A 24,667-nucleotide genomic window follows, 5' to 3' on the forward strand; every position below is an offset into this window, starting at 1 on the left:
TGTTAGCTATGGTTGAAAAGCATATTTTGAAAATCTGAGATGACAGTGTTGTTAACAAAAGGCTAAGCTTGAGAGCCAATATATTTATTTAATTTCATTTGTGATTTTCATGAATAGTTAACGTTGCGTTATGGTAATGAGCTTGAGGCTATAATTACGATCCAGGATACGGGATTGCTCGTTTCAAGAGGTTAAAAGGCTCTGCCCCCTGAAAACATCTTGGAAAAACGTCAGGCTTATAGGCTCGGTTGGACTCATGCATGGTTGGCCAAGCTGGCAAAAGCTGCGTGCGTGCGTGCGTGCGTGTGTGTGTGTCTCTGAGTCTATGTGTGTATGTATGTGGGTGTGTGCATGCTTGTGTGTGTATGTGGGTGTGTTCTCATTAAAAACAAGCATGTGTCGCTAAACTTGAACCTGGCCATTCATGGCGTCATCTATAGATCTGCCCCCTGGTCTCTAGGCCCATTCAACCTGTGCTGTCCTCTATCTATATCACCAACCCCCTGGAGTCTCTCCACAGTGACCGACCAGGAAGACTCTCCCCTCTACTGTCCCTAATGGCACCCTATGGGCCCTGTTGAAATGTTGTGCACTACACCTGGAATAACCTGCATATTAAATTCCCCTTCCTTCCTTTTATCGTCTGGGAATGTCAGGAGCAGATAAGGGGACAGTCCCATTGTGGCAAACACAACATGTGTCCCAAAGAATAACAGGAGGGAGTTAATGGAAGAGGAGGATCATGGGAGATATGAGTAGAGCCATCACTGCTGGTGCCACGAGAGATAAGGTGCAACTTTCACCCCTCCCTGATCACACACGCACACGCACATATTAGTGGGTGTGTACACTGTAGTGGGTGTACCTAAGGTATGTCCTGACGTTGGCCTGGGGGGTAGGTTTATGACAGTCAAAATACATCTTCCCCCCTTTTCCTCTCTCTACCCTACTGATGTTAAATTTGCAAGACCCTTGGTTAACATAGAGATTCTGGGAACATCAGAAGGTGGGGGGAAATTAACTACATTCTGGTAATCCGACCAACTGAACATATGCGGTGGTACTTAATGAATATGATGTCAGTTCGGTTGTCATCTGAGACATTCTCAACAATGATAAGATGACATAAACTCAACAGTGGAAAGTCTACACATCAGAGTTATCGGATTCACAAGGAATTGTTATTCAATTTAAATGTTTGAATATTGTTTGAATATTACAAAAATTATTTGTGATGTGATGAAATGTGATTTTAGCTTCTAAAATGTGAGATTTGAGTCTTCATAAAATAGGGCTCTGCTCAATCAGTGGCCCGCCCCTAGAAGGGACATGGGCTATAAAACTTTTCCAACACGCCCTCCTCTCCCTTCCTATATAAGCCTTTATATACAGTAGGGCTTGTTCCGAGGATGTGAGGACGACGGTCCGATGTCAGAATGGTTCAGATAATAACTACAGAACGAAGCCATCAGCGTGAGCTTTGATTGCGAATGGTATGAACTTTGAACTCTTATTCACTACAGAAGTGATACCTCCTAGCCGTTGAGTTAGCAACAGCTGCTGCAAACGAGGGTTAGGAAGGAACAGACAGAGTGTCCCGTCTATCACACAACGACGTTACTACAACGTATCCAATTGACCACCAGAGACATTCTTCAAAGGACGAAGGACTCGGTTTTGCAACACGGCCTTCCATCCACCACCAACCTACCGAAAGCGCAGCTCAGAGTAAATAATTATTGCATTTTCCTTTTCCAAATGGGCGGTAATTTAGAATGCGTAAGATACTGTATTTACGATAGCACAGCTTCACCCTTTGTTCCTCAGTCTTCCTGCTCTTTCACTCAAACCCAGACCCTTTTCTTTTGTGTAACCAGCTGTCATATCTGTTCCGCCAGCTAGGGACGTTTTCCTTTATGATGTAATTTGTAATCAAGTTATGATTGAATTATGTGTATGTGTAATTCTTTTTGATTAGTTAGGTATTTAGTAAATAAATAATTAAACCCAATTTTGTATTGCTGATTCAACTTGTTAGCCAGGGTTCGTGCAGATAACTAAGAATTTAAAACTTTCAGATGAGACTGAATTAAGATGCCAATTAATATTGACTGCTATTGATGTAAAATATTACTAGGTCTTTAAGAGTTTATTCGGAAGATAACAGCTCTATAAATATTATTTTGTGGTGCCCGACTCTCTAGTTAATTACATTTACACGATTATCTCAATCAGGTAATATTAATTATGGAGAAATTATTTTATAGAATAGCATGTAATCCAGCATAGCCAAAGACACGACAGGTCTGTAATGCATATAGTAATCTGATGCAATTAATTGGCAATTAATTGGGAACTGGGATTCATGGGACAGAAAGACACAGAGAGAGGGAGAGAGAGGGAGAGAGAGAGATACACAGACAGAGTTACAGAGAGACACAGACAGTGAGTTAGAGAGAGAGAGAGACACAGACATAGTTAGAAAGAGAGTTAGAGAGAGACACAGACAGAGTTAGAGAGAGAGTTAGAGAGAGACACAGGCAGAGTTAGAGAGAGTTAGAGAGAGACACAGACAGAGTTAGAGAGAGACACAGACAGAGAGTTAGAGAGAGAGTTAGAGAGAGACACAGACAGAGAGTCAGAGAGAGATACAGACAGAGAGTTAGAGAGAGAGTTAGAGAGAGACACAGACAGAAAGTTAGAGAGAGAGTTAGAGAGAGACACAGACATAGTTAGAGAGAGACACAGACAGAGAGTTAGAGAGACACAGACAGAGTTAGAGAGAGACACAGACATAGTTAGAGAGAGACACAGACAGAGAGTTAGAGAGAGACAGACAGAGAGTTAGAGAGAGACACAGACAGAGTTAGAGAGAGAGTTAGAGAGAGACACAGACAGAGAGTTAGAGAGAGACACAGACAGAGAGTTAGAGAGAGACACAGACAGAGAGTTAGAGAGAGAGTTAGAGAGAGAGTTAGAGAGAGAAGGAGAGGGAGACAGAATGAAAAAGGGAAGGAGGTAGGGAAGCACTCCGTTGGAGCCTACAGACGATGATAAAGCGATGCCATTAGGAGATGGAATGTGGAGGATCCTCTATAAGCCATTACCATCGCCACACTACAGGCAACTCAGCAGTTAAGCTACTGTCTCTCTGCTCTGCTCTCTGGCTTTAAACAGAGAAACAAGACACTATCTTTTCGGGACCCTTATTCCCGCAGTTCGATAGCAAGCACCTGTCGCTTCATTGAGCTCTGAGATAGAAGTGTCCGTTGCCGAGACAGAAGTGTCCTCTGTTGAGATAGAAGTGTCCTCTGCCGAGACAGAAGTGTCCGCTGCCGAGACAGAAGTGTCCACTGAGACAGAAGTGTCCACTGAGACAGAAGTGTCCTCTGCCGAGACAGAAGTGTCCACTGAGACAGAAGTGTCCACTGAGACAGAAGTGTCCGCTGCCGAGACAGAAGTGTCCGCTGCCGAGACAGAAGTGTCCGCTGCCGAGACAGAAGTGTCCGCTGCCGAGACAGAAGTGTCCGCTGCCGAGACAGAAGTGTCCCCTGCCGAGACAGAAGTGTCCCCTGCCGAGACAGAAGTGTCCCTTCCGAGACAGAAGTGTCCCCTGCCGAGACAGAAGTGTCCTCTGCCGAGAAAGAAGTGTCCTCTGCCGAGAAAGAAGTGTCCTCTGCCGAGACAGAAGTGTCCTCTGCCGAGACAGAAGTGTCCTCTGCCGAGACAGAAGTGTCCTCTGCCGAGACAGAAGCGTCCTCTGCCGAGACAGAAGCGTCCTCTGCCGATACAGAAGCGTCCTCTGCCGAGACAGAAGCGTCCTCTGCTGAGACAGAAGCGTCCTCTGCTGAGACAGAAGCGTCCTCTGCTGAGACAGAAGTGTCCACTGAGACAGAAGTGTCCACTGAGACAGAAGTGTCCACTGAGACAGAAGTGTCCTCTGCCGAGACAGAAGTGTCCACTGAGACAGAAGTGTCCACTGAGACAGAAGTGTCCACTGAGACAGAAGTGTCCTCTGCCGAGACAGAAGTGTCCACTGAGACAGAAGTGTCCACTGAGACAGAAGTGTCCACTGAGACAGAAGTGTTCAAAACGTTCAGATTTCATTACATTTGATGGCTTTCAACAAACATCTTTGTGACATTTCATGTTTACGATGATTTTTAAAAGGTTATCTATTTACCTTCCCCAGGGACTACAGTTAAAAACAAGTCAGCTGGCTAAATCTGTCACTTTTAAAAACATATCAAATCAAAATTTATTTGTCATACGCGCCGAATACAACACCTTACAGTGAAATGCTTACTTACAGGCTTTAACCAATAGTGCAAAAAAAGCTATTAGGTGAATCAAATCAAATGTATGTATATAGCCCTTCGTACATCAGCTGATATCTCAAAGTGCTGTACAGACACCCAGCTAAAACCCCAAACAGCAGGCAATGCAGGTGTAGAAGCACGTTGGCTAGATGGCTGTCTGTCCGGAAAGTAGAGAAACAATAGGTGAACAACACATAAGTAAAGAAATAAAACAACAGTAAAAAGACAGGCTATATACAGTAGTGAGGCTATATACAGTAGAGAGGCTATATACAGTAGAGAGGCTATATACAGTAGAGAGGCTATATACAGTAGAGAGGCTATATACAGTAGTGAGGCTATATACAGTAGTGAGGCTATATACAGTAGAGAGGCTATATACAGTAGAGAGGGTATATACAGTAGAGAGGCTATATACAGTAGAGAGGCTATATACAGTAGAGAGGCTATATACAGTAGAGAGGCTATATACAGTAGTGAGGCTATATACAGTAGTGAGGCTATATACAGTAGTGAGGCTATATACAGTAGTGAGGCTATATACAGTAGAGAGGCTATATACAGTAGAGAGGCTATATACAGTCGTGAGGCTATATACAGTCGTGAGGCTATATACAGTCGTGAGGCTATATACAGTAGAGAGGCTATATACAGTAGAGAGGCTATATACAGTAGAGAGGGTATATACAGTAGAGAGGCTATATACAGTAGAGAGGCTATATACAGTAGAGGGGCTATATACAGTCGTGAGGCTATATACAGTAGAGAGGCTATATACAGTAGAGAGGCTATATACAGTAGTGAGGCTATATACAGTAGTGAGGCTATATACAGTAGTGAGGCTATATACAGTCATGAGGCTATATACAGTAGAGAGGCTATATACAGTAGAGAGGGTATATACAGTAGAGAGGCTATATACAGTAGAGAGGCTATATACAGTAGAGGGGCTATATACAGTCGTGAGGCTATATACAGTAGTGAGGCTATATACAGTCATGAGGCTATATACAGTAGTGAGGCTATATACAGTAGTGAGGCTATATACAGTAGTGAGGCTATATACAGTAGAGAGGGTATATACAGTAGTGAGGCTATATACAGTAGTGAGGCTATATACAGTAGTGAGGCTATATACATTAGTGAGGCTATATACAGTCATGAGGCTATATACAGTAGAGAGGCTATATACAGTAGAGAGGCTATATACAGTAGAGAGGCTATATACAGTAGAGAGGCTATATACAGTAGTGAGGCTATATACAGTCATGAGGCTATATACAGTAGAGAGGCTATATACAGTAGAGAGGGTATATACAGTAGAGAGGCTATATACAGTAGAGAGGCTATATACAGTAGAGAGGCTATATACAGTAGAGAGGCTATATACAGTAGAGAGGGTATATACAGTAGAGAGGCTATATACAGTAGAGAGGCTATATACAGTAGTGAGGCTATATACAGTAGTGAGGCTATATACAGTAGAGAGGCTATATACAGTAGTGAGGCTATATACAGTAGAGAGGCTATATACAGTAGTGAGGCTATATACAGTAGAGAGGCTATATACAGTAGAGAGGCTATATACAGAAGAGAGGCTATATACAGTAGAGAGGCTATATACAGTCGTGAGGCTATATACAGTAGTGATGCTATATACAGTCATGAGGCTATATACAGTAGAGAGGCTATATACAGTAGAGAGGCTATATACAGTAGAGAGGGTATATACAGTAGAGAGGCTATATACAGTAGAGAGGCTATATACAGTAGAGAGGCTATATACAGTAGAGGGGCTATATACAGTCGTGAGGCTATATACAGTAGTGAGGCTATATACAGTCATGAGGCTATATACAGTAGAGAGGCTATATACAGTAGTGAGGCTATATACAGTAGTGAGGCTATATACAGTAGTGAGGCTATATACAGTAGAGAGGCTATATACAGTAGAGAGGCTATATACAGTAGAGAGGGTATATACAGTAGAGAGGCTATATACAGTCATGAGGCTATATACAGTAGAGAGGCTATATACAGTAGTGAGGCTATATACAGTAGTGAGGCTATATACAGTAGTGAGGCTATATACAGTAGAGAGGGTATATACAGTAGTGAGGCTATATACAGTAGAGAGGCTATATACAGTAGAGAGGCTATATACAGTAGAGAGGGTATATACAGTAGAGAGGCTATATACAGTAGAGAGGCTATATACAGTAGTGAGGCTATATACAGTAGAGAGGGTATATACAGTAGAGAGGCTATATACAGTAGAGAGGCTATATACAGTAGAGAGGCTATATACAGTAGTGAGGCTATATACAGTAGTGAGGCTATATACAGTAGAGAGGCTATATACAGTCGTGAGGCTATATACAGTAGTGAGGCTATATACAGTCATGAGGCTATATACAGTAGAGAGGCTATATACAGTAGAGAGGCTATATACAGTAGAGAGGGTATATACAGTAGAGAGGCTATATACAGTAGAGAGGCTATATACAGTAGAGGGGCTATATACAGTCGTGAGGCTATATACAGTAGTGAGGCTATATACAGTCATGAGGCTATATACAGTAGAGAGGCTATATACAGTAGTGAGGCTATATACAGTAGTGAGGCTATATACAGTAGTGAGGCTATATACAGTAGAGAGGCTATATACATTAGAGAGGCTATATACAGTAGAGAGGCTATATACAGTAGAGGGGCTATATACAGTCGTGAGGCTATATACAGTAGTGAGGCTATATACAGTCATGAGGCTATATACAGTAGAGAGGCTATATACAGTAGTGAGGCTATATACAGTAGTGAGGCTATATACAGTAGTGAGGCTATATACAGTAGAGAGGGTATATACAGTAGTGAGGCTATATACAGTAGAGAGGCTATATACAGTAGAGAGGCTATATACAGTAGAGAGGGTATATACAGTAGAGAGGCTATATACAGTAGAGAGGCTATATACAGTAGTGAGGCTATATACAGTAGAGAGGGTATATACAGTAGAGAGGCTATATACAGTAGAGAGGCTATATACAGTAGAGAGGCTATATACAGTAGTGAGGCTATATACAGTAGTGAGGCTATATACAGTAGAGAGGCTATATACAGTAGTGAGGCTATATACAGTAGAGAGGCTATATACAGTAGTGAGGCTATATACAGTAGAGAGGCTATATACAGTAGAGAGGCTATATACAGAAGAGAGGCTATATACAGTAGAGAGGCTATATACAGTCATGAGGCTATATACAGTAGAGAGGCTATATACAGTAGTGAGGCTATATACAGTAGTGAGGCTATATACAGTAGTGAGGCTATATACAGTAGAGAGGCTATATACAGTAGAGGCGCTATATACAGTCGTGAGGCTATATACAGTAGCGAAGCTATAAAAAGTAGCGAGGCTACATACAGACACCGGTTAGTCGGGCTGATCGAGGTAGTATGTACATGTAGATATGGTTAAAGTGACTATGCATGTATGATGAACAGAGTGTAGCAGCTGTTATTGCTATTGGTGTGGACGCCAAGGAACTTGAAGCTCTCAACCTGCTCCAGCTTGATTCATATGCATTGATTCACATGCATTGTCCCTATCAAATACATTTAATAAATTCAATTAAATCAAATGATATTGCATAGCCATTATTATATGGTCAAAGTAAGGGAATAACTTGTGTACTTTCCATATACTTAGCATGGTTGCTGGTCGGAAACATAGTAAATATTACTATTACTGGTCTTGCTGTATTCCAAGAACCATTAGACTTAATCTAATGGAAGGGACAATTAATTCAGTACCCTTGGAGATGTGTTAAAACATATTAACCAGATGATGGAACACAAACGATCTATACAACAGTGAGGCATAGATCCGCATCACAAATGGCACCCCATTCCTTATATAGTGCACTACGTTTGACCAGGGCTTATAGGGCTCGGGTCAAAATAGGGTGCCATTTGGAACACAACCACAGGCATAAAATAAAGTGCAGGGAGGGAAATCCTCTGCTGCTGAAAGATAACCTCAGAAATGTACAAAAATGTAGACCGATGCACAGTCAGAATATTGTTTTAATATCTATGCTAATGATGCTTTTAAATCTCTGTTTGGATTATTTTATGGAGTATCATCTACTGAGCTAGGCATACTAAAATCTGCTGCTTTTCTCTCCCATATATTCCTCCTGCTTCTATACTAAGCAATTAAGTCTTTGACTTCTTTAGGAAGAGAATGAGAGCCCTAACACTAATAATAGATAATATTGTATTGTAGTCGTTGGATCACAAGACGGCACACACTGTGTGTGTGTGTATCATAATAAACTGTGTTTATTGAGCTGGAACTGAGATACTGACATACCAATCTGCCTCAGAGCAATGTTTATAAAAATGGTGTGTTGATAAAAAATGGTGAGTGGCAGACTACTGGTGAATGGAGGATGCAGACTACTATTGTCTGAGTACAACGAAACACACTCAAACCCAGTGGTGGAAAAAGTACTCAATTGTCATACTTGAGTAAAAGTAAAGATACCTTCGTAGAAAATGATTCAAGTCAAAGTGAAAGTCATCCAGTAAAATCCTACTTGAGTAAAAGTCTAAAAGTATTTGGTTTTAAATGTACGTAGGTATCAAAAGTAAATGTATAAATCATTTTAACTTCCTTATATTAAGCAAACCAGACGGTACCATTTTCCTGCTCTTTATTTATTTATGGATAGCCAGGGACACACTTCAACATTCACACATCATTTACAAAGGATGCACTTGTGTTTAGTGAGTCTGTCAGATCAGAGGCAGTAGGGATGACCAGGAATGTTCTCTGTTTAGTGAGTCAGTCAGATCAGAGGCAGTAGGGATGACCAGGGATGTTCTCTGTTTAGTGAGTCTGTCAGATCAGAGGCAGTAGGGATGACCAGGAATGTTCTCTGTTTAGTGAGTCTGACAGATCAGAGGCAGTAGGGATGACCAGGGATGTTCTCTGTTTAGTGAGTCTGTCAGATCAGAGGCAGTAGTGATGACCAGGGATGTTCTCTGTTTAGTGAGTCTGTCAGATCAGAGGCAGTAGGGATGACCAGGGATGTTCTCTGTTTAGTGAGTCTGTCAGATCAGAGGCAGTAGGAATGACCAGGGATGTTCTCTGTTTAGTGAGTCTGTCAGATCAGAGGCAGTAGGGATGACCAGGAATGTTCTCTGTTTAGTGAGTCTGTCAGATCAGAGGCAGTAGTGATGACCAGGGATGTTCTCTGTTTAGTGAGTCTGTCAGATCAGAGGCAGTAGGGATGACCAGGAATGTTCTCTGTTTAGTGAGTCTGTCAGATCAGAGGCAGTAGTGATGACCAGGGATGTTCTCTGTTCAGTGAGTCTGTCAGATCAGAGGCAGTAGGGATGACCAGGAATGTTCTCTGTTTAGTGAGTCTGTCAGATCAGAGGCAGTAATGATGACCAGGGATGTTCTCTGTTTAGTGAGTCTGTCAGATCAGAGGCAGTAGGGATGACCAGGGATGTTCTCTGTTTAGTGAGTCTGTCAGATCAGAGGCAGTAGTGATGACCAGGGATGTTCTCTGTTTAGTGAGTCTGTCAGATCAGAGGCAGTAGGGATGACCATGGATGTTCTCTTGATAAGTGTGTGAATTGGACCATTTTCCTGTCCTGCTAAGCAATCAAAATGTAACTTGTACTTTTGGGTGTCAGCAAAAAGGAATAAAAAGTACATGGTTTTCTTTAGGAATGTAGTGAAGTAAAAGTTGTCAAAAATATGTGAATAGTAAAGTACAGATACCCCCCCAAAATAGTAGTACATTAAAGTATTTTTTACCTAGGTACTTTACACCACTGCTCAAACCCAAATGACACCCTATTCCCAATATAGTACACTGCTTTTGACCAGGGCCCATAGGGACTAGGGTACTATTTGGGATGCAAGCCATATCTTAATGCTTCCCTCGTGTCCATGAGAAGGCTTCATCAATTCATCAAAAAAAAAAAATCCTCTAAAAAATATGACTTGGCTCCAGATCTCGAACACCGGCCTTTGTACATATAGTACATGTTTAACTGCTATGCTATAACAGTGATGTACAATGTCTTGTTTCCACCCATTTGAAAAATATGCGTAGTATACAATCACATGTGACTGTTATTGCACCCCGTGGGAAGAGCATGGCGTCCCTCATAAATGCCACCTGCTGTGATGAATGGGCCAATAAGAGAACAATAGGAGGTGGAAACACACTTTACAGTCAGCAGAGATTCATCTTGAAACATTAAACTGACGAGAGATGGAAAGTACGGCTGTCTGTTCATTGCATCCCAGTTGGATTCATGCCTTATGGGTTGGTTTGATTTGTACTTTCAGATATTTTTTTTTTTTTTACATACAGTATATGTGAAGGTTGTACAGTATACACAGTGCAGTAAAGGGGAATTGGACGATTATGAGGGCGGAGGGGGTAGTCTATACAGTACAGTAAAGGGGAATTGGACGATTATGAGGGCGGAGGGGTAGTCTATACAGTACAGTACAAGTAAAATTGGAATTGGACGATTATGAGGGGATTGTCAAAAATATGTGAATAGTAAGTACAGCGGAGGGGTAGTCTATACAGTACAGTAAAGGGGAATTGGACGATTATGAGGGCGGAGGGGGTAGTCTATACAGTACAGTAAAGGGGAATTGGACGATTATGAGGGCGGAGGGGGTAGTCTATACAGTACAGTAAAGGGGAATTGGACGATTATGAGGGCGGAGGGGGTAGTCTATACAGTACAGTAAAGGGTAATTGGACGATTATGAGGGCGGAGGGGTAGTCTATACAGTACAGTAAAGGGGAATTGGACGATTATGAGGGCGGAGGGGGTAGTCTATACAGTACAGTAAAGGGGAATTGGACGATTATGAGGGCGGAGGGGGTAGTCTATACAGTACAGTAAAGGGGAATCTGGACGATTATGAGGGCGGAGGGGGTAGTCTATACAGTACAGTAAAGGGGAATTGGACGATTATGAGAGCGGAGGGGGTAGTCTATACAGTACAGTAAAGGGGAATTGGACGATTATGAGGGCGGAGGGGGTAGTCTATACAGTACAGTGCCTTCAGAAAGTATTCACACCCTTTGACTTTTTCCACATTTGATTGTTTTATAGCCTGAATTTAAAATGTATTAAATTGAGATTCTGTGCCACTGATCTACACATAATACCCCATAATGTCAAAGTGCAATTATGATTTTAGAAATGTTTACAAATTAATACAAAATGTAAAGCTGAAATGTATTGAGTCAATAAGTATTCAATCCTTTTGTTATGGCCTAAATCATTTCAGGAGTAAAAATGTGCTTAACAAGTCACATAATAAGTTGCATGGACTCACTGTGTGTGCAATAATAGTGTTTAACACATAATAAGTTGCATGGACTCCCTCTGTGTGCAATACCAGTGTTTAACATGATTTGAAAATGACTACCCCAGCTCTGTGCCCCACACATATAATTATATGTAAGGTTCCTCAGTTGATCAGTGAATTTCAAGCACAGTTTCAACCACAAAGACCAGGGAGGTTTTTCAATGGTTCGCAAAGAAGGACACCTATTAGTATATGGTTAAAAAAGAAAAGCAGAGATTGAATATACCTTTGAGCATGGTGAAGTTATTAACTACACTTTGGTTTGCCTATCAACACACCCAGACACTACAAAGATAAAGGTGCCCTTCCTAACGTCGTTGCCAGAGAGGAAGGAAACCACTCAGGGATTTCACCATGAGGCCAATGGTGACTTTAAAACAGTTACAGAGTTTAATGGCTGTGATATGAGAAAACTGAGGATGGATCAACTACATTGTAGTTACTCTACAATACTAACCTTAATTACAGAGTTTAATGGCTGTGATAGGAGAAAACTGAGTCTGGATCAACAACATTGTAGTTACTCCTCAATACTAACCTTAATTACAGAGAGAAAATAAGGAAGCCTGTACAGATTTTTTATTAATATTACAAAACATGCATCCTGTTTGCAATAAGGCACTAAAGTAATACTGTAGAAAAATTTGGCAAAGAAATTAACTTTATGTCCTGAATAGCAAGCGTTATGTTTGGGGCAAATCCAACACAACACATTACTGAGTACCACACTGTCACGCCCTGACCTTAGAGATCCTTTTTATTCTCTATGTTTGGTTAGGTCAGGGTGTGACTCGGGTGGGAGATCCTATGTTTTCTATTTCTTTGTTTTTGGCCATGTGTGGTTGTCTATCGATAGCTGTCTATCGTTGTCTCTGATTGTGGATCACATATATGTTGTCATTTTCCTTTTGGTGTTTGTGGGATCTTGTTTTCTGTTGAGTGTTTTTCCTGACAGAACTGTGCCCTTTCGTTTTCTCCTTTTGTCATTTTGTTTGAGTGTTTTTTTAAAACATTAAATCGTGAACACTTTCCACGCTGCGCTTTGGTCTCATTCCGCCGACAGCCGTTACACACTCTTTACGTCTCTAAGCGTGGTGGTGACTGCATCATGTTATTGCTATGCTTGACATCAGCAAGGACTAGGGAGGTTTTTGGACAAAAATAAACAGAATAGAGCTAAGCACAGGCAACATTTTTGAGGAAAACTTGGTTTCTTTATGCTTTCCAACAGACACTGGGAGACAAATTTACCTTTCAGTAAGACAACCTAAAACATAAGGTCGAATATACACTGAAGTTGCTTACTAAGACGACATTGCATGTTCCTGACTGGCCTAGTTACTGTTTTGACTTAAATCAGCTTGAAAATCTATGGCAATGCATGACAGATAATAACGTTTTTTTTTACAGAATAATGGGAAAATATTGTAAAATCCACATGGTCAAAGCTCTTAGCGACTCAACTGGAATCGCTGCAAAAGGTGATTCTAACATGTATTGACTCAGGGTGTCACGACTTCCGCCGAAGTTGGTGCCTCTCGTTGTTCGGGCGGCGTTCGGCGGTCAACGTCACCGGCTTTCTTGTCTCCACTGATCTACATTTCTTTTTCCTTTTGTTTGGTCTTGATTGTACCTGGTTTCCATTACATTATCATTTATTTCCTATTTGACCCTCTGGTTCCATCATGGTTTTTGTTTGGTCTTGATTGTACCTGGTTTCCATTACATTATAATTTATTCCCTATTTGACCCTCTGGTTCCATCATGGTTTTTGTTTGGTCTTGATTGTACCTGGTTTCCATTACATTATCATTTATTCCCTATTTGACCCTCTGGTTCCATCATGGTTTTGTGCGTGTTTATTGTTGTCAAGTTGTTTATGTGCTATGAAATGTTGTTCTCCTTGATGGAAGATTGTTTATTGAGTAAAGTTACATTTATTACTCATCTCTGTGTCCTGCACCTGCACAGCCATGGATCGCGTGCTGCAAACCATGGAGCGATGGGAGAGAGGGGTTTTTCCAGCAGCCCCATCATCATCACCCCAGCTCCCACAACAACCCACATCACTGTCCACCCCTCCTTCACCTGGATCCAGTGGGATTAATACTTATTTTCTTCCAGAATTTGCAAATAAATTCATCAAAAATCCTACAATGTGATTTTCTGGATTTTTTTTTTCTCATTTTGTCTGTCATAGTTGAAGTGCACCTATGATGAAAAATACAGGCCTCTCTCGTCTTTTTAAGTGGGAGAACTTGCACAATTGGTGGCTGACTAAATACTTTTTTGCCCCACTGTATTAGTGTTTTATGTTCCATACATTACACATTTTTAAGCAAATTTTTCTTCCACATTTGAAATGAAACAGTATTTTGTGTAGATCGTTGACAAAAAAATTACAATTAAATCACACTTTGGTGGGATTTAAAGTGAATCCCACTTTGTAACACAACTAAATGTGGATAAAGATAAGGGGTGTGAATACATTCTGAAGGCACTGTATACTGTATGTGTCACATATGATTATGCTGCATAGATCAGGGTTTGAATGGGCATCAGAATTCCTTTAGGTTATGAAGAAACCCTTAAATCTAACTGGTTGTTGATGCTGACGGTTGCACAACACATTCATTCTCATTTGAAAGTTGTTTGTTTTGGGAGGTTACAGAAATCAATGTTTGTGATGGATGGAAACTTGAAGCGTGTGTAACTGCCTGTCTGCCACACATGATTCATACTGTACACTATACCAACTAACAGGCTGGTGGCAGGCAGCTGTTTTTTTACAAATCCACATCCAAAAACAAACCCCTTCAGCCTTCCTTAAAGACTAACATTGCCCACTTTGTATTGATGACGAAAGGCTGAATTTCAGTTTTTTCCACTGCCCAATGTGTACTGTACCCCTGAAGCAGAATACCTGACGCCATTTTGAAAAGTCTTAAAGTCCAGATTGAAACAAAACACTTCTAACGAAAAAAACTTAAGGGGAAAAATAAGAAGTTCAAAAGTTTGTTTGTAAGTGAAATTCGTCAAAATGTTCTTCGGAATTCATAGTTTTCTTAGGAACGTAGTAAATATCTTTCCTAAGGACTTAAATATCTTGTTATGTGTCATTGACATTAGTGACGTGCTTGAAACCAATAAATAAGCCTAAGTGACAGGGATGATAGGATTTGTCCCACTTTATTAAAGTGATGATATTTCCATTTTATTATATTTAATTATCTGCTTTATGTCTAAAGAAAAAAAAATGCTACTGTGACGTAAAAGTCCGTCACTGGCCGCGGACAGCATTTGGTACTGTAACGTACACATTCATCACTCCTCCCTGCTCCGTTATCAGATAAGGTAACAATGTGGGTCGACACACAAATTAACTTCTGTCTTAGTACATACATTTCACACTTATGAGAATAGGTAGAGCTCATTACATCACCGCATTGGATCTCTGCAAAGGGTACTGGCAGGTGCCCCTGGATGAACAATCCAAGGCCTACACTGCGTTCCGGACGCCAATGGGCCTGTTCCAGTTCAAGGTCATGCCGTTTGACCTTCATGGGGCCCCTGCGACTTTCCAGAGGCTGATGGACAAGGTCCTCCAGGACTGTGACGATTACTGTGCTGCTTACTTGGATGACGCGGTGATCTACAGCTACTCCTGGGAGGAGCACATACAGCATCTTAGCAGAGTCCTGGGAAGATCCATAAAGCAGGCCTCACGGTTTACCTCCTGAAGTGTGAGTGGACGAAACAGGAGAAAAAGTACCTGGGTTACCAGCTGGGTAAGGGTGAAGTTTGGCCTCAGGTGGACAAAGTGGAGTCCATCAGGAACAGCCCTCAACCTAAAACCAAGACACAGGTGAAGTCCTCCCTAGGTCTGGCAGGGTGGTACCGGAGATGCATTCCGCAGTTCTCGACCATTGCTGTCCCTCTGACCAACCTCACTTCAAAGGTGGCCACCAACCCTGTGAAGTGGACTAAGGAGTGTGAGGAAGCCTTCATGATACTGGAGCTGTATTGGCCCAAGGGGAGCCAGCAGAAGAGCTTCCTGTGCTGTACCTGAGTCGGAAGCTGTTGTCCAGGGAAATCAGGTATTCTACAATCGAGAAGGAGTGCCTGGCTATAAAGTGGGCCCTAGATAGCCTCCGTTACTACCTTCTTGGGAGGGAATTTGACCTGCACACGGACCACAGAGCACTGACCTGGATCCAGACCATGAAGGACCGGAATTCTCGTGTGACCAGGTGGTATCTAGAGCTCCAGCCCTTTAGGTTCTGTGTCCGTCACAAGGCAGGAGAGAACGTCACGGCGGACTACCTATCAAGGCTCCTGAACCTGGTCGCTTCAGGAGAGGAGGAAGGTAATGTGGCGTAGAAGTCCATCACGGGCCGCGGGCAGCATTTGGTACTTTAACGCACGCACACATTCATCACTCCTCCCTGCTCCGTTATAAGGTAACAATGTGGGTCGACACACAAGTTTAAGTTCTGTCTTCGTACATACATTTCACACTTATGTCAATGTTCATAGTTAATATAAGCAATATGTATTATACTTATCGAGGTTGTGGATGAGCGCTTTGTTTGTTTGTTCTGTTCCTCTCTATCTCTGTATCTTCCGGGTCTGCTGGGTAAGGACCCGAGCTAAGGGAATTGGGCTGACTTTGTAGTGCCTGTCCCAAATGGCTCATTAATGTAAATGGGCATATTGAAAGACACTGTCAGTTGTAATGTAAATTTGTAAATGTTATGTTGTGATATTATTTCACAAACGTGTTGCAATTTATATACTTTAGTATGTTTAGTTAAATGGAAAATGTAGGGTTGTATTTGTAATTGCTCAATTAATTAGTGTTAATTGTTCTGAGGGGAGGGGCTAGCCCTACAAAAAGAGTCTCTCTTTCAGTTCATGGGGAGGCATTTTGGATTGAGTTGTGGATGGGGCAGCATTGTGTTTAGCTGTCCCATAAGGTATATGTTTGATGGCAGTACTGTGGATGGGGCAGCATTGTGTTTAGCTGTCCCATAAGGTATATGTTTGATGGCAGTACTGTGAATGGGGCAGCATTGTGTTTAGCTGTCCCATAAGGTATATGTTTGATGGAAGTACTGTGAATGGGGCAGCATTGTGTTTAGCTGTCCCATAAGGTATATGTTTCATGGCAGTACTGTGGATGGGGCAGCATTGTGTTTAGCTGTCCCATAAGGTATATGTTTGATGGCAGTACTGTGGATGGGGCAGCATTGTGTTTAGCTGTCCCATAAGCTATATGTTTGATGGCAGTACTGTGGATGGGGCAGCATTGTGTTTAGCTGTCCCATAAGGTATATGTTTGATGGCAGTACTGTGGATGGGGCAGCATTGTGTTTAGCTGTCCCATAAGCTATATGTTTGATGGCAGTACTGTTAATGGGGCATCATTGTGTTTAGCTGTCCCATAAGGTATATGTTTGATGGCAGTACTGTGGATGGGGCAGCATTGTGTTTAGCTGTCCCATAAGGTATATGTTTGATGGCAGTACTGTGGATGGGGCAGCATTGTGTTTAGCTGTCCCATAAGCTATATGTTTGATGGCAGTACTGTGGATGGGGCAGCATTGTGTTTAGCTGTCCCATAAGGTATATGTTTCATGGCAGTACTGTGGATGGGGCAGCATTGTGTTTAGCTGTCCCATAAGCTATATGTTTGATGGCAGTACTGTGGATGGGGCAGCATTGTGTTTAGCTGTCCCATAAGGTATATGTTTGATGGCAGTACTGTGGATGGGGCAGCATTGTGTTTAGCTGTCCTATAAGGTATATGTTTGATGGCAGTACTGTGGATGGGGCAGCATTGTGTTTAGCTGTCCCATAAGGTATATGTTTGATGGCAGTACTGTGGATGGGGCAGCATTGTGTTTAGCTGTCCCATAAGGTATATGTTTGATGGCAGTACTGTTGTTTTTGTTCCAGAATCACTTTGTAAATAAACACCCTGAAGCACAGAAGAACATTTGGGGCTCCGCCATCTTTTTTTATTTTGATAGAAGTTAGGTTTTCCAGTTTAGCCTTCTGGCCTACCCTAAGTGACATATACAGAAAAACAAACGTTATTTTTCAAACATTGTAGCCATCAGACTAGCTATATCAAAATCAAAATGGATAACCCAGGAAAGCGCAATAAAACTTCAGCAAACAAGAGCTTGAAGTGAAGGTGGAGGAAAAAGCAGGCAGGAAAAGGTTGCTGTTGGAGAGACTGGATAACTGCGGGGTCACTGCAGACACCACTGGGTGAGACAAGTCTGTCTCTGCCGTCAGGACAAGGGACAGTGACGGCGTAAAACAAATGCTCCAACATGAAGTCGACTGTTAAGAAGATGGGATCTGTCACGTTCTGACCTTAATTCCTTTGTTATGTCTTTGTTTTGGTATGGTCAGGGCGTGAGTTGGGTGGGTTTATCTATGTTCCGTCTTCTATGTTGTGTTTTGCGTTTGGCCTGGTATGGTTCTCAATCAGAGGCAGGTGTCGTTAGTTGTCTCTGATTAAGAATCATACTTAGGTAGCCTTTTCCCACTTGTGTTTGGTGGGTGTTTATTTTCTGTGTCTGTGTGTTCCACACGGAACAGTTTCGGTTGGTTATATCACGTGTCGTTTATTGTTTTGTTTCAGTGTTCACTTGTTTTAATAAAGAGCATGAACACGTACGACACTGCGCATTGGTCCTCTGATTCTTACTACTCCTCCTTGTCGTCGGAGGAGGAAGACAGCCGTTACAGGAGCTGAGAGAAGCAAGGAGTTGAAGAAGACTGGAGGGAGGTATCGACTATTGACGTGGACCAGCTGGAGGAGAATGTGTTGTCCATGATAGGAGAGACGATGGTAGAGGGACTGCATGACCGGTAAGTTAGCTAGCTAGCTATATAGCACTTCTAGAATATAGTAATATGTTGTTAATTACTAGCTAGCTAGATACTACTCATGTAATTAGTTGTCTTGCTGTATTTAAATGTCCGGTAGCCAACTGTGTCTGTGGCAGTGGCACAAGAAAACATTCATGATTACGAAAGTATCCATTCGTCAAATACAAGAGCTTAGCTGTCCTGAAGTTAAGTACATTTCAAAGAAGAGTCCCATTTCTTAATGTTTTTCTTAGGAAGAAACATAGGAAAAAACATAAGAACATGTTCAATAACTTTATTGAGGAATAGCAACTTTTGCTTAATTAACTTTCTTCATAAGTCGATAGTTAAGGGAAAAATGACAGTCAGACGGTTTTGTGAGTCTGGACCCTGGTTTTTGTAGTCACTCTCAAGATTGGAGATCACCGCGGATACCATGGTTTTTGTAGTCACTCTCAAGATTGGAGATCTGGCACCAACGGATACCATGCACCATTGAACGACAGGGTCAAGGCAAGTAAACTAACAGCATACACAAACAGTGGTGACAAATGAACAAGTTTTTTTTCAGTGAATATGAAAAATGACAGGTGACCTTAGGAAAAACGAAGTGCAGCTCTGTTGGAAATATCTGAAAAGTTCTTCATTATTATAATTACTCATTTGTTTCTGCCTGGTAGGTAGGGACCGGCCGACGTGGATGTGTGGATACACTCCATGAGATACTCTTTTATTCAGACACATCTAGAATTTGATGGATGTTGAGCGATTGCTGGATTCCTTTTACTGTGCGCCGCGTGGTAGAATTTACAGAGAGATACAGTACAATCCAGAAACATCTCAACATGACAGAATGTAAATCACTACTCTATTGAAGCAGCTGGTTTAAGTAGTGTAAATAAACAGGAAGAGACAGGTTTGATGGGTGAACAAGACCAGTAGAAACCTCGTCTTAGGAAGAAGAAACTGCTGAACCCCTAGACCTGGGTTCAAATATTATTATACGTATTTTATCAAAATGATTTGGGGTTTTGAATTGAGCCTGCCTGGAATGCCAGTTGTGCAGAACATGGACTTTTGGGAAGATTCCATGGTGCAACCGACCTTCTAGAGAGAAAAGAAATACCAACAAAGCTGGGTCTGGGAATCAAACTGGAGTTTGTTTGCTACATTGAGACAGTGAGATTCATAGCTCACACCATAGTATCTCTATCAAAGCACAATGCAGCCATGCTAGTCTCTTTGCATTCGCATCGTTGACAACCCATTTGACCTCTCCCAGCTGGTTAGTGATACACAGAGACACTCGTCTACAGGGACAGAGGACAGGGAGCAGATTGACTTTGATGTAGATGGATAGAGAATGATGTCTGTGTCTGTCTGGCTATGTGTCTAGCTGTGTCTGCCTGCCTGGCTGTCATCAAGTTTGCAGATGACACTACGGTGGTAGGCTTGATTACCAACAACGACGAGACGGCCTACAGGGAGGAGGTGAGGGCCTTCGGAGTGTGGTGTCAGGAAAATAACCTCTCACTCAATATCAACTAAACAAAGGAGATGATCGTGGACTTCAGGAAACAGCAGAGGGAACACCCCTCCATCCACATCGAAGGGACAGCAGTGGAGAAGGTGGAACATTTTAAGTTCCTTGGCGTAAACATCACAGACAAACTGAAATGGTCCACCCACACAGACAGTGTAGTGAAGAAGGCGCAACAGAGCCTCTCCAACCTCAGGAGGCTGAAGAAATGTGGCTTGTTATCTAAAACACTCACAAACTGTTACAGATGCACAATCGAGAGCATCCTGTCGGGATGTATCACCACCTGGTATGGCAATTGCATTGCCCTAAACCACAAGGTTCTCCAGAGGGTAGTACGGTTTGCACAACGCATCACCAGGGCAAACTACTTGCCCTCCAGGACACCTACAGCACCCGATGTCACAGGAAAGCCAAACAGATAATCAAGGACAACAACCACCCGAGCCACTGCCTGTTCACCCCGCTAATATCCAGAAGGCGAGGTCAGTAGAGGTGCATCAAAGCTGGGACCGAGAGACTGAAAAACAGCTTCTCGAGGCCATCAGACTGTTAAACAGCCATCACTAACATAGAGAGGCTGCTGCCAACATACGGACTCAAATCTCTGGCAGCTTCAATAAACGTACTTAATAAAGGTATCACTGGTCACTTTAAATAACGCCACTTTAATCATGTTTACACAGAGGTATCACTGGTCACTTTAAATAATGCCACTTTTAATCATGTTTACATATCCTACATGATTCAAAGTTAGAATAAAGTGTAACTGTATTCTACACCATCTACTGCATCTGCCTATGCCATCGCTCATATATATATTTCTATTTATATATTCATCCCTTTACATTTGTATTTGTGTGTATAAGGTAGTTGTTGTGAATTTGTTAGATTACTTGTTAGATATTACTACATAGTCGGAACTAGAAGCACAAGCATTTTGCTACCCTCGCATTATCATCTGCTAACCATGTGTATGTGACCAATGCAATTTGATTTGAGTTGATTGGTCTCTCCCTCCCTCCATCCATCTGCCTGTCTGTTTCTGTGTGTGTGCCTGTGGGTTTACCGTGGCATATCTTAAACAGAGTACCCTCTCCTCTTGTTGTGCCTTCCTACTCCTTCTCAGTGCTCAGAACTCAACAAGCAGGGGGACGTTCATGGTGCACAATATATCAGTGTTCCTCAACCCTGCTCCCGAAGAGCCACAGAAATGCAGGGTTTTGTCCCACCTCAGCAGTGCAACACCTGATTCAGCTTATCAAGCCGTTGATTGAAGATCAGTTGATTATTTGAATTAGGTGTGATGGCACTAAGCTGAGACAAAACATGCAAAAGCAAGGCTATGTCAGGAAAAGATACTAGCTGTCAAATCCTTGCCGGTCTTTGCTTCCTCATGAATTCCTCTCAAAGGGATCTTGGATCAACTCTTTTTATTAAATGTTTTATTATTATTATTATTTTTTGCATTTTCCAATTAAGAACATTCAAAACAAAAGTGAAAGATAGACAACGATAGGACAAAGTGACAGTAACAGATGAGCGTAACAAAAATAAATAATAATTATATAAACAAACATACAATAACAAAAAAAAGATAAATAACGAGACATTGGATCACCTGCCGTAGGCTACATATTATACATTACATGTGAAACATTATGTGAGGATTATATATAGATTCAATCAATGAGATGTAGGGGGAGATATAGTCAATATAGATATCTCCATATAGTCAATAAAAGGTTGCCAAATTCTGTATTGGATCAACTCTTAGAGAGGGAATTGAGGAAACAGTAAGATTTTTTTTATCACTGTAATCAGCTCTACAGTAATGTCTCAACAACCACAAGCTTTATAACAATAGTTGTAAGGGAAATTAAAGCAGGAGACTACATACCCACACACCTAGGCAGAGGTGCGCTCCACATGCGCCTCCCCCCTCCAAGGCAGATGATCTCTGGCACCCCTTCCAGTCGGTAGCCCATGTTGCAAGAGAACGTCAGGGTGTCCCCGATGCTGAAGCTGTAGCCATTCCTCCGGCCGAACTGGGGCATCCCCGGATCCTCACAAGGCTCCAAGTTGTATTCTGAAGAAGCAGGAAGTTGTGGCAAGTCAAACTTTTTTTTTTGTACACTCAATGATGGTTCGTTTGAATGCAGTCCATACTCCAAGTTGTATTCATAGGGCTCTGGTCAAAAGTAGTGCACTATAAAGGGAATAGGCTGCCATTTGGGACTCAGTCTACCTGTGAAGTAGATCCACAACCACAGGTCACGAGATTGTTTGACTTGCGCTGTATACTCCAAGTCATGTCATGAAGGTAATGACATAATGTCAAGTGGTACTCTCGATAAGTAGTGTACCTGTCCATCTGTCAATCACATTCAAATCGATGGAGTTTGTTTGAGTGCAGTGCACACTCAAAATAATACAATTCTAAAGTGAGGAATAATATAGACGTTTGTTATTCATTGATTAGTGACTTTACGGCTTTTGACGTCTGCCTAAAAGTGATTGTAGCTGCCTTCTAAATGTATGCAATGCCAATGCATTATTCATCAACGCTATGGCTTCGGATCAACACTCTCTCATGTCTAGATTTACATGTGTCAGCATTCCTGTGATGATGCCACCAAACACACACACAATGAATACACCCACACACTCGCACACACACACACACACACACACACGCACGCACGCACGCACACACACACACACACACACACAGGCACACACAAACACAGACACAATAAACACACACACACACACACAGAATACGCTCACACACAGAATACTCACAACAAATACAAACACACACACACACTGAATACGGTCACACACACAAACACACAAACACACTGTTAAATTCGGTCAACAAACCCTGTTAACATCTATCTTTTTTATGTCTCAGAAGGGGTGACATCCTGAAGGACACTTAAGGATTTATAAAGGTACAATATGTTTCTATATGACCCCAAAACACTTCAGGGATGACTAACTGAAAGTTAGTGAAGATGTGTGTCTCTGGGGTGAGGCAGGACTAGTTCTAGGGGATGGCAGAATGCTGGACAGAGCACTGGAGGCATGTGAAGCTAGGCGGAAAGAAGCTCTCAGTCCGCTAGGAGACTTTAATAAGCAGAAACAGCAAAGCGACTGCCCCATCAATCTCTATCTCTCCCTGTCTCTCTTTCTTTCTTTCTCCCCCTCTCTCTCCTTTTCCCTTTATCTCAAACACACATCTGTCTCTTACCCAAGGTCTTGGAGGATCAACTACCTCGCTTTCCCATCAAGGTGCATGAATTGACCAGCAACACTGAAGTACAGAGGAGATTCAGCAACGCGCACACACACACACACACACACACACACACACACACACACACACACACACACACACACACACACACACACACACACACACACACACACACACACACACACACACACACACACACACACACACACACACACACACACACACACACACACACACACACACACACACACACACACACACTCCTCCTACTCACCAGAGAAGGTAATATTGAATCCCTCGTAGGATATAGAAAAGTCAGATATAAATCGCAGTTGGGCCTTGAAGTTCCCGTAGAGCCCTGCATTGGTGTGGGAGGGCAGCTCATTACCCGTGAGGCGCGCCAGGGGCTGGATGAAGCTTCCATTCTCTGTGATGAGCAGGTAGTCATGGTGATCTTCCAGGTGGAAGTTGTTGAAGGTGAATTGGACTCCTATTGGAAGAAACACAAAGGTGTTCAGCCAATAATAAGCCAGGTCTAGAGGAGAACAGCCAATACTATGGTTCAAGCTACCTGTCAGCCTCACCTGATTAAATTATCAAATTCAATGAAACGGCGGCTTAATCTGAGAGGAGAAAAGCCAAGTGGAGATAGAGAGTGGACTTAATCTCATTACATTCAAAGTTGAGGTCAGTTCATATAAAAACAGGGCTCTGGGTTTTCTTTTCTTGAAGGAGGGGGATGATAGAGAGACTGCATTTCAATTCGCAGTGATTATTCAGAGGAACATAATGGTCATCCATATTGAATATCTTTGCAGACATGGGGAAATTAAAATTCCAAAGAATTTTCATTCTCAACCCAGAGTCTTGTATTGTAATGATATTTCAGAGAGATGGGCTGGGCTGGGAAGAGGACCTATAGTGAATCAGTATTCATGTCCCACAATGCCTTTCACCAAGCCTCTGTTAAAGTGAATAGGAGTCGATTTTTCAGTTTATTAATTTATATATAATTCTACAGTATCAACATTTGTACATATTGTTTGTCTGTCATTTGTATATGTTATATATCTGCAGACGGAATAGCTGTCTATGTCAACAATACTTCAGGTTTGTAGTACCATAACAACATTGTGTGATTATAGGCAGAATAGAATTCGAGTGTTAGCTACCTAGGAACATTTCATATATATTCTCAAACTTGATTTAGAAGTCAATCTAGACCAATAGAGAAAGGGTCT

General features: G+C 42.0%; 1 protein-coding gene across 1 annotated transcript in view; it reads right to left on the bottom strand.

Moving 5' to 3' along the window:
• The window catches only part of LOC124012727 (CUB and sushi domain-containing protein 3-like), an 849,083-nt gene that overhangs the window by 296,822 nt on the left and 527,594 nt on the right, over positions 1-24,667 (bottom strand). The window contains exons 20-21 of the mRNA XM_046326635.1: positions 23,701-23,916; positions 22,065-22,253 (exon numbers count right to left, since the gene is read on the bottom strand). Coding sequence (XP_046182591.1) covers positions 22,065-22,253; positions 23,701-23,916 — 405 coding nt within the window. The remainder of the gene's footprint in view (positions 1-22,064; positions 22,254-23,700; positions 23,917-24,667) is intronic.

The sequence above is a fragment of the Oncorhynchus gorbuscha genome, linkage group LG24 (genome assembly GCF_021184085.1).
Source record: "Oncorhynchus gorbuscha isolate QuinsamMale2020 ecotype Even-year linkage group LG24, OgorEven_v1.0, whole genome shotgun sequence".
In the NCBI taxonomy this organism is placed as follows: Eukaryota; Metazoa; Chordata; class Actinopteri; order Salmoniformes; family Salmonidae; genus Oncorhynchus; species Oncorhynchus gorbuscha.